This window comes from Periplaneta americana, chromosome 10 (assembly GCF_040183065.1).
Source record: "Periplaneta americana isolate PAMFEO1 chromosome 10, P.americana_PAMFEO1_priV1, whole genome shotgun sequence".
In the NCBI taxonomy this organism is placed as follows: Eukaryota; Metazoa; Arthropoda; class Insecta; order Blattodea; family Blattidae; genus Periplaneta; species Periplaneta americana.
Window position 1 is genome coordinate 30775821 of NC_091126.1, and position 15089 is coordinate 30790909.

The 15089-nt window shown below is 36.1% G+C and overlaps 1 protein-coding gene across 1 annotated transcript in view; it reads right to left on the reverse strand.

Moving 5' to 3' along the window:
• Nucleotides 1–15089, reverse strand: part of LOC138707538 (vitellogenin-1) — a 66458-nt gene that overhangs the window by 13533 nt on the left and 37836 nt on the right. The window contains exons 13-16 of the mRNA XM_069837080.1: nt 12068–12362; nt 10128–10359; nt 4554–4739; nt 2335–2501 (exon numbers count right to left, since the gene is read on the reverse strand). Coding sequence (XP_069693181.1) covers nt 2335–2501; nt 4554–4739; nt 10128–10359; nt 12068–12362 — 880 coding nt within the window. The remainder of the gene's footprint in view (nt 1–2334; nt 2502–4553; nt 4740–10127; nt 10360–12067; nt 12363–15089) is intronic.

Sequence of the window (15089 nt, forward strand, 5' to 3'; positions counted from 1 at the left end):
CTGCGTAAGGTGTGAGTGGATGATGCCAGTCCAATGACCGCTCTGGAGGGAAGGGAGCGAACGACTGCAGAGAGGGGATCATTTCTATCTGAACTTAACTGTAGTTAAGATGCCACACTATCTATCACTTTCTGTCATGTGCATCTTACCCCTTAGCGGCCGCGAGCCGATGCTACCCGCAACACATTGCCACACTGTAAGCTCCGCCCATTCGCTTCTCTACAGATTCCAGACTCGAAGTAAAAGTGATCGAAATTCTCGAGGGATCTTCTGCTCTGGATGAGGTTGACACTAAATCTTGCAGCAGTATATGAACTTACACGCAACAGAAAAAAATATATCCTAGTTACCTCTCAGACTGCCGATATGGGCACTTACAATTCAAAATGTTATCAACTATCGAAAATTAGATGTTGCCAAAAGTAAATCAGAGCACCAATCATAAAAGATCGAAGTGTTTTTACCTATGAATCTCAAGTTATTTTGCTATATTAGAAACTAAATATATCCTCCCCTTCACAAATAGCCTACTTAATTTTAACTAAGTAGGTATAAGTGATGGTCTAGAAGTATGTTCATCGGATATTGAAGGATGATCATAAAGAATTCTAAATTGAAACACAAATTAAACACAGTAAGTCCGTTGGTGACATATTAATTTTAAGTTGAGCTCATTAGATGAAGGCTCATACACAGGGTCTTTAAATTCTGAAAGTGGAGAAATATCCGAGAATAAGATTATGTTTGACAGTGGTGGAGAATAAATAATTTCCTAGAATATTTAAATCACTATATATTACAGAAAAAAATAATATAGTTTGTATTTGTTCGCCAAATGGAAGGTCTGCATTACAGAAAATAACATTCACGTTCTTCATTTTCACCAACTTTCACCTCTAACGCTTAATAATCTTGTGTTAAGGAGGCGAGATAGTGCTCCCATCAGTCATTGACATTTGTGGCCCTGAAATTAATTTGAGATAGTGGCATTTTGAACTCAATAGTCCACTTTTGTCATGGAATAAAGAATGCTTCCACTCTATCACCATTAGGGTTGTCAGATTTTTTCAGGAAAAAATTAAGATTTTCACGAAAGTAAGGAAAATGTATTCGCATTTCTCAGGAATTTAGTATATATAATAGATTTATCGTTTATAGTTTAAAGTGTAAGGTCACTACCATATGGGAAAAAATTCTGCCATATCCTAGTTTCTGCCTACATTATTTGTATAGTGTCAGATTACTACGACTATTACACTCTTACTACGTCATACTACTTTTGACCAATAAAACGGTACGAAAGGACGTATTTCAACCAATCATGGCTGCTTATCGCACAATTTTATCGCGTCCCTAGCATTTGTTTAATTTTATCGCGTCCCTAGCATTTGTTTCTTTGTTTGCCAACATTTGAAACTGCGCTGGTCTGGACGTCAAAAATATATATAAAATTACAAACCACTCCAGTCGATGCACAGCAGTTTCAAATATGACTCGCATTGGCATTCAAGAACAAGAATTAATAAAAATCACTGATCATACCTATGCATCTTCTGAAATCCGATTTACAAATAAATGAAGAGCACCATTCGGAAATCCTGAATAAGTTGAATACACCATGTAGGCCTAAATCAACGAGTTCCACTTCTATTATGCACACGTCCAATATAACATCAATTGAACCACCAACCACATTCAAATTTGAAAATTGTACATTCAATAATTATTCCTTTTAAAATTATTCATTCGGAAATTCTGAATAAGTTGAATACACCATGTAGGCCTAAATCAACGAGTTCCACTTCTATTACGCACACGTCCAATATAACATCAATTGAACCACCAACCACATTCAAATTTGAAAATTGTACATTCAATAATTATTCCTTTTAAAATTATTCATGTTTATTTTTTATGTCATCGTCGTTAATTAAAACTTTTCTAACACTTGTGTATATTAGTTAGGTTATGTTATAGCTTCTGCTATATGATATTATGGATAGTCACGTATCAGAGATTGTTTAATATTAAGATTTATTGAATAGTAATCATTACAGTGTCTGTATAAAGACACTACTGCCATCTAGCATGCATCTAGCGTAATATTTGTAATGTTGAGATGGTACAGTAATACATTTGAAGACAGTTGTATTTTCGTAAGTCAATTAATATTTTATTGTATTGGAGTACTTCGTTACTTCTAATCTTTATATACTTTCTTCTAATCGTGTAATGGTCAATTAAATCCCACTCGAGTTTTGATTTTCTCTAGATAAATCAAAACGTCTAGTGAGATTACTGTTGATAAAGTTCCTTGCAACTTTCCTTAGTTACCTCCGTTTTTCTTGGCATAACATCAGCTGGATGGGCTGGTTGTGAGATATAGGAAACCAAAGCACGGGCGCTACCGTTGACGTTGGAAAGACCCAGTGCGGCAGTTAAGTAGAATGTTGCATCGCTTGAACCAGTGAAAGCTACCCGAACTGCAAGTCCATGCACACCTGAGACAAATTTCCAACAATAGAGTTTTTCTTGGTTAGCAAAAGGAATAAGGAAAAAGGGGAAATGTGACCTAGGGCTTCAAACCACAACTCCAAGTAGATGAAGAGAGGTGCAATGATTTCCGAATCGATGAATCTGCGATTAAAAATGAACGCAATGCTTAATTTTTCACAAAACAAAAGACAAATAAATCTAGGTTCCTTTCCGCTTTTCAAAAATAATTAGTTGGAATACAAAATTTTTATCATGACTTTGTGACAATCTACTTATCCATCTATCGAAGCTATAACGCATTACGAGTAGGGGAAAACTCGGCTAATTCCGCAGTACGGATAATTCCGCAGTAGTGGATATATGATTTTACTGCGTCTTTACAACTGCGTGAACGTAAGTTTTGAGAGGCTGTCAACAGGAGGCATGTCCTCTGCAGTACTATAGAAAAAATGAAGGATATTGGTCGACACCTCTGTCGGCAATACAGTGAAAGATCGAAAGTTGGCTGTTTTTCGTGTTTTGCTACACAGCTGTGAAGAAAGTGAGCATTGTTACATATAAATTGTTACTTTTATGTTACTTTCATAATGTATTTCATAATTGTTTACGACTGCGGAATTAGCCAAGTCCTATTGCGGATTTATCCGCACTGTTGCGGAATTACTCGAGTTGTACTTTTTCAACTGTAATGTATGTACAACTAAATGTATTTGCATTTTAATAGGTCTCTTTATCTCATTTGGTAATGAAAGGTTTCGTCCATGTCTACATACCTTGATAATATTTTTCAATAAACATTTTGATAAAAATATGATAGATTTACTTCTTAATATTGCGGAATTAGCCGAGTCTCCCCTACTGTTAAGGACAACACATTTTGTGCGAGATCGTGCGTATTTGCTTGTTTTCCGCACAAAACCAATCCACGGTAAGTCTAAAATTCCACATTCAGCATTCCCAACCTAACACACATAACAATTTCCCTCTTCTTACCGCTTAAGTGACATATTGATTTTATTGCTTTAGGCTTCTAACATATTATTTTTTGAGACGTTCAATATAGTAATAATTATAAATTGGAAACTTACCACTGAAATTTCGCCTAAATTGCACTTTTAATTATAGTTTTTAAATATTTGGAAAAATTAAGTAAACTCTACAACTCCACTAAAGTTACTGGATTCGTGATGCAAGTAACATTAAGGAAGCCGTGAAAAAATCAACAAGATTCCAGATGCCGATGTTATTATTGCAATATGTTATATAAATAATATTGTTAAAATATTAAAATGAAAAATAAATCATTACATAACCTTACCGTTTGTTTTAAGTTCGCATTTATGGACTGGGGGAAAAAAGACATACGTATATCACGGCTTGCTGGAGTATAGTATACACAGAAAACATTTTAAAGCAACAATGTTGAAGATAGATATTTTTGTTTTACAAATTTGCCGTCATTGAACAGAAACCAAGATGGAGATTTCATTGCAACTAATTAGAAATTCCTCTTTCAGGTATGTGATAAACGATCTTCGCACAAAATAATGTACGATACACGAGCGGTATGTTTTCTTTCAATTCTCGGAAATTAAAAAAGCTCAACTACGTTTCGCTTTTTCAAACTTTTCCTCGAACATGAAAACTTCAACATACCGCTTTTGTAACGCATATTACTATTAGCGTAACTTCTTCGGAAAATAAAACTGAAAGACGGCTCTCATATATCAACAGCACTCAAAATGAACAACTTTTGTCCACATTTAGGCACAGTGCAATGGATCCATGTGGTTGGCCTAACAATGTGGTCAGACGTCCCGGGACAATCCAATCTTTAGATATTCTGTGCCGGTATCTCTATAGTTTTTCTCAGAAATTGTTTCGTAATAGCTCTCCTAAGCAATCACTCTCGTTGAGTTTACCTGGGAATTAATCTTGGTCCACGATTTCGCTAAGCGACGGTCGTAGAGTTGTTCAAAATTTTCAGTCGGAATTTAATGATATTACGCGACATTAAATCCTCGGGTAAAAAATTAGTGTTAGTATCGAATACTTACGGTTACCGCTGGCCCTGTTGAGGAATTCTTCTAGTTTATCAGCGCGATCTACAATGGCAGGATTGGCGCTGCTATCGTACTCCTGGGCCTCGGGCCTTGGCCGATGATGACGTTTAGCACTGCGCTCAACCCTGCTGCTTCTCCACTCAGTCCAAGTACCGGGGTCAACGTCGTTCGTTTTGGACGCTATCAACCAAAATAATATTATAAATTCCAATGAACACTACAAGACAACTGACGCCTCGTATATTACCATGGACGTACACATAGTAGACGTCGGATCTCGGGTCTTCACAATGACGTCTGTACTTAAAATTACCTCGCATTCGTTTTGTATAAGAAAGTCCTCAATCGAGAGAATACAATGAAAATATAAGGTGATTCACGAGGAGTTATCGCCAGGTAAATTCCTTAGAAAGAATCCAGTATAGGGCAGCTAAATTTGTTAAAGGTAAAAGAGAAGATGGAAACGATACGATAAAAGAACTTAAATGGGGAACTTTGGAAAGCACACGTGGGAAAACTAGAATAACATCATTGTATAGAGCACATCTAGGTCAGAAAGCATGGGTAGACATAACGGCTCGGTTAGAAAAGCCAACGTACTATGGTAGGAACGATCATGATTTGAAAATCAAATGAAGGAAACAGAAAACGGATGTAGGTAAATTCTCATTTTTTAATATGAACTATAAATGATTGGAATGACCTACCTGCAGCGGTCTTTGAGGGCTGTCCTTCCTTAAGAGAAAGAATCAAGTATAGAGCAGCTAAATTTGTTAAAGGTAAAAGAGAATATGGAAACGATACGATAAAAGAACTTAAATGGGAAACTTTGGAAAGCAGACGTAGGAAAACTAGAATAATATCATTGTATAGAGCACATCTAGGTCAGAAAGCATGGGTAGACACAACGGCTCGGTTAGAAAAGCCAACGTACTATGGTAGGAACGATCATGATTTTAAAATCAAATGTAGGAAACAGAAAACGGATGTAGGTAAATTCTCATTTTAAATAGAACTATAAATGATTGGAATGACCTACCTGCAGCGGTCTTTGAGGGCTGTCCTTCCTTAAGGAGATTCCAGAATAACTTAAAAAATGGTGTATGAAGTGCAAATTAAAATTAAGGTGACATTTAACATTTCATTTTTTAAGGTGACATGTATTTTATTTAGCCTGACGAGTTACTCCCTTGGTTTGAATTGTAAATTATTTAAAAATAGCGTGTAAGAGGGCCTTAGACTAGAAATGTTTAGCTTAAATGTAGTTCTGTTTATAAGTATGCATAAGGGTGTAATTATTTGTATTATTTGAACTGTTTTATCAGTGAAGCGAGGTGAGTCAGTGAAGTTATGGTTTTACAGTGCAGTGAATAGTTCCGATCAGTGATAATTTATAGCGTCAATGAAATGTGTTCTATAGTGTGAGTGAAATGCGTCCTAAGGTGTCAGTGAAATGCATCATAGTGCCACTACAGTGAGTGAAATGAGAGTGAAGTGAAAGACTATTGAAACTTATGTAGGGCCTATACATATGTAAAATTAGGTTATTTTATGTTACATTATTAATTGTAATTATTGTGTTAAATTGTATTGTGTATTGTATAATTTTATTGTGTATTGTATAACAGTCTTACTAATAAACCGTGTGTAGTTTTTATACGAGACTTATGCAGAGTTGAGATAGAAAACGTTAACTAATAAACCGTGAATAAGCTATGGACGTATAAACAGGCTGTAACTATACAATGGGAATTGCTTTGCAGTAGTTATATATACGAAAACCCTTGTTTAAGCGTTGTATATAGGGAAAAAATGGCAGTCCCTCTAATAGCTGTTCGTATCGACTGTCATTTTATGATGATGTTTACCTTGTAACCACAGAAGAACAAACCAAACATCATAGAATTATTAGAATAATATTGCTGTAGCTTATACTCTTTGACCAATTTGTAGTGTGGTAATCGATTAGAGCCAGTTGTACTATCGATATTTAACACGCCACACTAGAGCGCTCTACCGGATGCAGTAGAGAACCCCAGATATTCTATTACCTTTCGTAACGAAGTAATGACGAAACTATGACGTAGCTGTGTAACAGTTATACTGTTATACACGATATATGTAGTGATTATTAGTAAGGAATTTACACACGACTTATAAACGAGCTACTCATTGTATAAGTATAAGACAGTTAAACGTCTGTATATAGAGTTTTTATTAGTAAGACCGTAAGTGTATTGTGTATTGTAATTTTATTGTGTATTGTTTATATTGTGTATACCACTGCCACCGGTTGCTTGCCCACTTGCAGTGTAAATAAATACATACACTTACGGAGCTTATTTCTGAAGATATAATTAGCAAAAACTATCATATAAACGTGTATCCAATTCTCAATATTTTCAGAGTTACACTAATTTGAAGTTGTTAAAAAAAACTTTTTTCTTTAGCTTTAAAAGTAAAAGAACGTTACAAATATAGAATGAACTATTCAGAAGTATACTTTATTTAATTGGCTAGTATTCTGACGCTACGAATGTGTTGTTAATTTCTTAGTTGATTTGTACAGATTTTTTTCCCCACCAATTGTTAAATAAAAATTACATTATTCTTACGCACTTTTCACGGCAATTGTTACAGATCACACGACTTCCAGCAACTTGATTCTTTACAGTTCAATTCTGCTTCCTAATGTACAGCCTTAAAGAGTTTACAAGAATGACATCTTCGGGATTAAGCTCCGTAAATGGCGGTAATTCCTCATGAATCACCCTGTATTTTTCTTTCCATTCTGTCGGAAGAATCCATATACTCGTAACAAAATATCCCGCTAGACTCGCAACTGTACTGAAATGAATGAAAGTTCGCTATACAAGTTAACAGTACAATACATTCACTGTCTCTTCTATTTAGAATCATGCATACTTCTACTCCGAATTATCTGCTATTGGGCTTTCAATTTCATACAACTCTTCGAAACCGCATCAAGCACTTCTTTCTATTCTCTAACACAAAGTCTTTAATAATAATAATAATAATAATAATAATAATAATAATAATAATAATAATAATAATAATAATAATAATTTATTTTAGATGGCAGAGTCAAGGCCGTAAGGCCTTCTCTTCCACTCAACCAGCAAAAAGTGTATATACATATGCATGAACTTACAAAGAATTCAACAATTTGATTAAGTGAGAGTTGCATGTATACAAGAGTTATATACGAATTAAACAACAAAATACTATGAACTATTAATTAAACACTGAAGTAAACTGTGTAGCAGAATTAAGCTAAAATACATAGAATGTTAATATATTTCAAATAATATTAGATAACAGGAAGAGATTATGAGACAATTTTGAAAATACAGCACTATCAGGATGATGTCTAAAGAATGAAGTAACAATGTAGTCAGTGATAGTTTAAATCAGTAAGATTGGAGTGAAATGCTAAGAAGATTATCTTTTAAGCTGTTTTTAAAGGTGTTTATTGTCTTGCAGCCCCTAATACTTTGTGGCAAGGAATTCCATTGACGCGAGGTGGATACTGTAAAAGATGATGAATAACAAGATGTTCTATGAACAGGTATACTTAGCGTGTCACAGATAAATGATCTGGTATTTACGACGTGGTTAGAGTATAGATAGGAGAAACGAGACGAAAGGTAATTTGGTGTTGAGGTGTGCAGAATTCGATAGAGTAAAGACAAAGAGTGTAAAGTTCTGCGTTCTTTAAGTCGGAGCCACGAAAGACTTGCGGAGGACGGTGATATGTGATCATATCGTCGGATGTTGCACACGTATCTGACGCACATATTCTGAGCTCGCTGTAACTTGACTGACAATTCAGAACTTAGGTCACTTAACAAAACGTCACAATAATCGAAGTGCGGCGTTACTAGGGTAAGTTTTAGTTGCTGGGGCAAGAAGTTTCTCAAGCGACTCATCCTCCTACACTGTAGAAATACCTCGCCTCTGGAATTCGTTACCTAATGACGTCAGGAACTGCCGGACTTTATCAAAATTCAAAATTAAATTATAAAATTTTGTCTTACTTAATTATTTGTAGGTATTGCTGGAAGTGTCAATTTGTGTTTTTTTACTCTAAATTAAAAGTGCATGTATGTTGTATATGTTCGTTAATTAATTAGGATATAATTAATTATGATGCTTAATCACTCATTTAAAGTTTGTGTGACCGGAACCTGTGTGTATTTTTGTGTGGCTTTCCTTTGTTTATAGTGTGATTTTTATTTTTGTATATTGTTGTTTTTGTAATTCTGGTGTTGTAGAAGAGAAGGCCTGATGGCCTTAACTTCACCAGAATAAATAAATACAGTACGTAAATAAATAAATAAATAAATTAATAAATAAATTAATTAATTAATAAAATGCATTACTTGCTTGAGCCATGTTAATTTCAATAGAATGTTCTAAATTCTAACTGCACCAGAATAAATAATGCACATATAAATAATAGACAGTATTTTGAAATATTTTTGGACTGTTATTAGCGATATTGTGTCAACAACTAGGCTATGTAATGTTGAAGGATTGGGCGTGAGATCATATTTATCAAAATTACGCCGAGAATTGATAATGTGATTACCTGATATTCGCCTTCAGATTAGGGAAAACGTTGGACAGAACTCAAATAAGTAATCAGCCCAAGCGGGAATCGAACCCTCGCCCGAGTCCAGCCCCGGGTTAGCAGCCAATCAAGCCTACCGCCTGAACTACGCCGGTAGCTTTTGAAATGTTACATTATGGCAAATTCACTTGACCAAAGAAATCATTTCAAACCTGAATAAATAGGATAGATCTGGCCGATCTTATACATATTAGACATAACCAGTAGCGGCTGGTGGTCAAAATAATGAATGTGCTACAATTTCTATATTGGCCTACTGTACACACTTATATGTATTTATCTTAATTTGAGACTCGCCTAGTGACGAAATATGAAATCCATACGACGTTCCTTCCTACTGCAGAACCTGTCAATTACCCTGGTGTTAAACCCTTCAACTTGGATATCATAGTCTTTTCTATTGACAGTGTTACTTCACAGAATGGATCCTGTGAATTGTTGGAGGCTATGTATCGTAACAATTGAACAGCTCTATCTATATTCCGGAAGGCAGGTGTTCCGTATAGAACTCAAAGTTGTGTCTTTAACACTCTTTTGTTCAGTACAGTATAGCTGGGAAATTGTCGAATGGCAGATCAAATACTATGGTATTGCAAATACATTATTTGAGCAAAAATTATCATTGTGCTGTAGCACTGTAGCACATATGGACGGGCCGCCCCTGGACATAACTCAGTGTACAGAAGCGAAGTGCTACGACAGTCTCTTGTTACTTAAGTATCACACTAATGTAGTAATTCAAGTTGGCTGAAGTCGAAGTATATTTCGTCTGATACGTGAACTACATGCAACGAGAAATTAATTACATATTTAATCCTTCTTTTAAAGATGGAGTCGACAAAGAACAAGAAATTGTGAGAACGGAACTTGTGTACACAGTTATAGTATGTTGCAACATTTGGTATGTATCTTACCGTATTTTCCTTCAATTCTTACAGCATTGGCAGTACTTTGATGTTCGTCGATGGACAGAGTAACGTTGTGGTTATTGATAGTCCGTCGAGCCCAAATAAAAGCGAGAGCAGATGTGAAGTCGCGGCCCTGAAGCTCCTGGCGAAGCAACTCCATATCCAAAAATTCGTCTTCAGTTTCTATTTCTAAATTAAGGGCAATTCCAGTCTGAAGTTTGCCAAACGTGTCTCTCATCTAAATAAAAATTCAAAGTAAGTCTTGTTATTAAAACTAATCTAGTGATAGATATTCGCAACAATTTTCTTGCAAATCTAATTTACTGTACGTAAAATTATAAATATTGTATTAGCCCTAATCTGTGGCACTTCAGAACTTCAAAGGCAACTCTGAGTCGGAAAACTGATGAAAACAGATAAAATATAATGTACAAAATCTCTAAAATCTAGTCACTGAAATTGTAAATCATGCTATTATAGCTCACAGAATTGAGGTTATGTTATACTGCTACAATAAACAATGCTCTGTTCAGTATATAAGCATAGTCTACTATATACAGTCACGAAGCTTGAGTTTTGAGGGTGCTAGAAACAATAGACTGTGACTTTTCTATTTTGCATTGCCTGTAATGAGGCGATATTAGCGATCCTAGTGGTGAGCAACTACCTAATGTTTGCATATTTACTACGTATTGAGCTTCGCGACTGTATATACTAGACTGTGATATAAGTAAAAGATAAAGATTATCCATGAAACATTATATCAAAGCACAATTGTTGTTGAAACGCAGATCTATTTATCTTATCGACCACACTCCTTGAACTGACTAAACCGGAAGAAAAGTGCTGTCACAGCTGAGACGTTCTGGACCTTAAAGCTGTCAACGATATATTTAAAGTAGAAATTTTACGGACAATTTCGATATTAATTTAGCAAAACACTAAGGGTCGTATTCATAGACATTTTAGCGCGGGCTTCCGGTGGATTTATTTATTTTATTTTATTGGGTTATTTTACGACGCTGTATCAACATCTAGGTTATTTAGCGTCTGAATGAAATGAAGGTGAATATGCCGGTGAAATGAGTCCGGGGTCCAGCACCGAAAGTTACACAGATTTTGCTCGTATTGGGTTGAAAAAACCTCAATCAGGTAACTTGCCCCGACCGGGATTCGAACCCGGGCCACCTGGTTTCGCGGCCAGACGCGCTGACCGTTAGTCCACAGGTGTGGACTTCCGGTGGATGATCAGCGTTTTTCGTATTCATAAACCAGTGTTAGCGATAGGATATGATTTGAATTCTGTACTAGTAACCAGTTGATTGCCGGGGCTAGCTTAGTACGCTCGTAGCGCGTGCTGCGAAATGTCTATGAATAGCACCCTAACTAATTTCAGAAGCATAAAGCGACATTTATCTCTAGTGGTCTAACAAGATATGACTTGCTATACAGTATCCGAGAATATGTTGTCAACTTATCACCATTACACGACATTTTGCAAAATGGTAAATCTATGAGAAATTTTTCCTTGACCCTCAGTGTAATAATGCTGTATTCGTTACCCCTCTAAACTTTAGTTTCCTCTCGTTCGTAGGTCTACGTCAGTAGTGTCAGAGTTGTAAGCTCCAAAACCAGTTGTGGAGCTAGATCGGATCTTGAACTTGCTTATGTCTGTGGAAACACAGGAGCACGCAGCGAGTCTAGTGGAGCGCTCCGCTCCGTTTAGTCTCTGTTTGACAACGCGGGTCCACGTCTCCTACTTGATTTGAAGGTTTTAAAACTTGACACTAACGCAGATGGCGATGAATGTTACACTCTGCGTTCAAGGGCCAAATATTTAAAGGCTTAGCCAGATGCTCTATTAACATTAACATCACGGCCGCTATGAAGGTGAAATTTCCTCGTCTTTATGTCGAAATAAAATGTATTAAATCAAATTTACTCACCATCCGTGCTGGGCGGACGTGAATTTGCTTCGCTTCCTCATCTTGTATAGCCGGTTTAATGATGGTGATCTTGTGATTGGTAGTATATGTGTTTGTGCTCAATTGTGCTAATCTTGGATTAGAGTCTTCCCCAATCAGCTTCATATTTAGAGCAATATTTTGTGCCTCCAGATCGAAATCAACGTCTAATTTTATAGGTATATTAATCAATATATTTCTTTCCAGAGCAGCCATGTGTTCCATCGAGTTGAATGGAGTCACGATTGCGATTTTGCTCATTTCTTTAACGGAGTACCTAAAAAAAATAAACATTCAATATTGTCATGAAGTGAACTATACTCATGTAAAACAATAACAATCAAGCAACTACATAAAAAGGTAAAGGTATCCCCGTCACATGCCATGAAGGCACTTGGAGGGCATGGAGGTAGAGCTCCATGCTTTCCATGACCTCGGCACTAGAATGAGGTGGTGTGGTCGGCACCACGCTCTGACCGCCTTTTACCCCCGGGAAAGACCCGGTACTCAATTTTATAGGAGGCTGAATGAACCTCGGGGCCGTTCTGAAAGCTTGGCAACGAGAAAAAATCCCGTCACCACCCGGGATCGAACCGCGGACCTTCCAGTCCGTAGTCAGCTGCTCTACCAACTGAGCTACCCGGCCGCCCAAGCATCTACGTACTGTACAAATTTCACGGGAGGATCGTTCTGAAGATAGTATGGTCTTTGAGGGGTAAGACAAGAGAGGATAAGTAACTCAGCGCCTCTGAAGGAGTAGGCGGATGAGGTTATGTCATTGGCTGATGGGACAAACAAGACTCAGTCATTGGCCGGCTGGTTTCGTGTCGGAAGTTGGCTATAAGAGTGGGAGAAAAACTCACATTCCTTGCTCAGATCTCCTCCAGAAAAGCGAACAGTAGTTTCGAGCGCTTCTGCTACAGTATCTTATGGTCTTGTAAACTAATTAGATTTGTCGATTGCTGAATGTTACAGAAATGACAACTAAAACTATTTACTTTTTAGATGAAAGACCATCAGCTGCAATGGGTTTTATTATTGGTGAATATGCTCCTTTTAATTCGTATTAATTTTATTTAGTCTATATAATACAATTAAATCTCTGAAACAGGAACATTAACGACAGAATGTAAAAAAAAAAGTCCTTACGTACAGTTTAAAAGTTGTAGGCCTAGATATTTCAGTTTTTTTTTACAGCTTATTAAATCAGATTCACTTTCCAGATCACATGGTTGTTAAGCGTTCTGAATTTTGATCGGTTCCCTAAATTACAACGAGAATAGTTGTACAATCACTTTCTAGTTCTTTAAACACACTTCACATTGCATTTGGGACCGTTTACATGAGTATTCAGGACAAAGCTTCCCATCTTTCTTTGTCCACCTTAAGTCTCAAATGTTTCATTGGAGACAATCCCCGATTTTAATGATAAAATACAATGATTTTAGAGTCTGGGAGGTCATAATTGTACCCATGACAAGACTCGGGAGTAGGTTACAGCAGATAAAACCAAGTCCTAGAGGAATATATCTCTCAATTTGAGTTTAGACTTGCAGGAATATGACGTGTTGTAATATTCCCAGCTACTCGTAAATTCTGACAAACAAGACGACAAATAAATGTATTAGCGATATTCGGAAATTATTTAGTTGTTAATGTTTGCCTTTCGTCTTTTTCCAGGATCTAGAATTTGGTCATTTTGATCATTTTAAACTCACGAGCAGAGACTCAATGACAACTTGTTAGCATGAAGTTTTAGCATCACACAAACAAGTTATTGTCATCCATAACTTACTCCAATTGCGATTTTTCTAAAGTCTTCCAGTAAGAGTGTCCTACATTTAACATATAGCAGCTGACGTGTTTATGAAGCCAAAGCAGCCATATTTTCCTCATGGTTACATCTGTTGACATATAATAGTAGAATGTTACACCGTTCCAAAACGCGTAGAAATCGTTAAAATTTATTATCAAAATGGGTCATTCGTTCGCCAAGCATTCCGTGCATTACGTGAAGTGTCCTGTTTCAGCAAGATGCTGCCACTTGTTATACTGCTCACGAAACAGTCGACGTTTTGAGAGAGAAGATCATAGGGTTCATCATTTCGCGTGACGGTGATGTTAACTGGGCTCCCGAGATCATGCGACTTAACGTCGCTGGATTCTTCTTATGGGATTATGTTAAATCACGCGCGTTATTCGTGAAATTGAGCCTGGTTTACGTTTATCTGTAATTGAAAATTGGAAGACCCGTGTACGGGCATCCCAACGAAGACGCGGTGGCCATTTAACCGACTTCCTTTTCCATAAGTAATGACATTAAGTGTGCTTCAAAATAATAATAATAATAATAATAATAATAATAATAATAATAATAATAATAAATAAATCTCTTTCACTTATACAATTTGTTTCATTTTAAATGTTTGACACTCTTATGGCCAGTTTGTCCAAGTAATGTTTAATTTTGCTTAACGAATGTTAAATTAACAGTCTGTTTATTTTTAGCGCTTTGTTAATGCACTTTCCATTTGTTCAACATAATTTTGTTTAAGATAACCAACACTTAACTATAACGTCTGTTAGCACTATTTTAACTACTCAACAGCAGTTGGTAATGATTCTACACATGTAAGACAATTTTTGATTGGCTAAAATTAATCTTTAAATTATATATTATAGAGTGAGTCATGAAACTTGCATAAAATGATAACCTGTTATAGTAGGCCACGCTCCATAAACAAACATTGGAGAAATGAAAGTTGTAGGTGACGTGCTGAATAATAATTACAAAGTAAGGTTATATTTCCTCATTGCTATTATGGATACGAAATACGAAAGAAATAAAATAACACTCATGTATTTAAACAGTCCAAAGTATTATTTAAATGTTATATTACCAGTCATATGCTAAACATTCCCTACAGAGAGACGCAAAATATTAATTTCGCAACTTCTGTCCGAACAGCTGTGGAGACATCGGCCATATTTAACTAACTGTTAA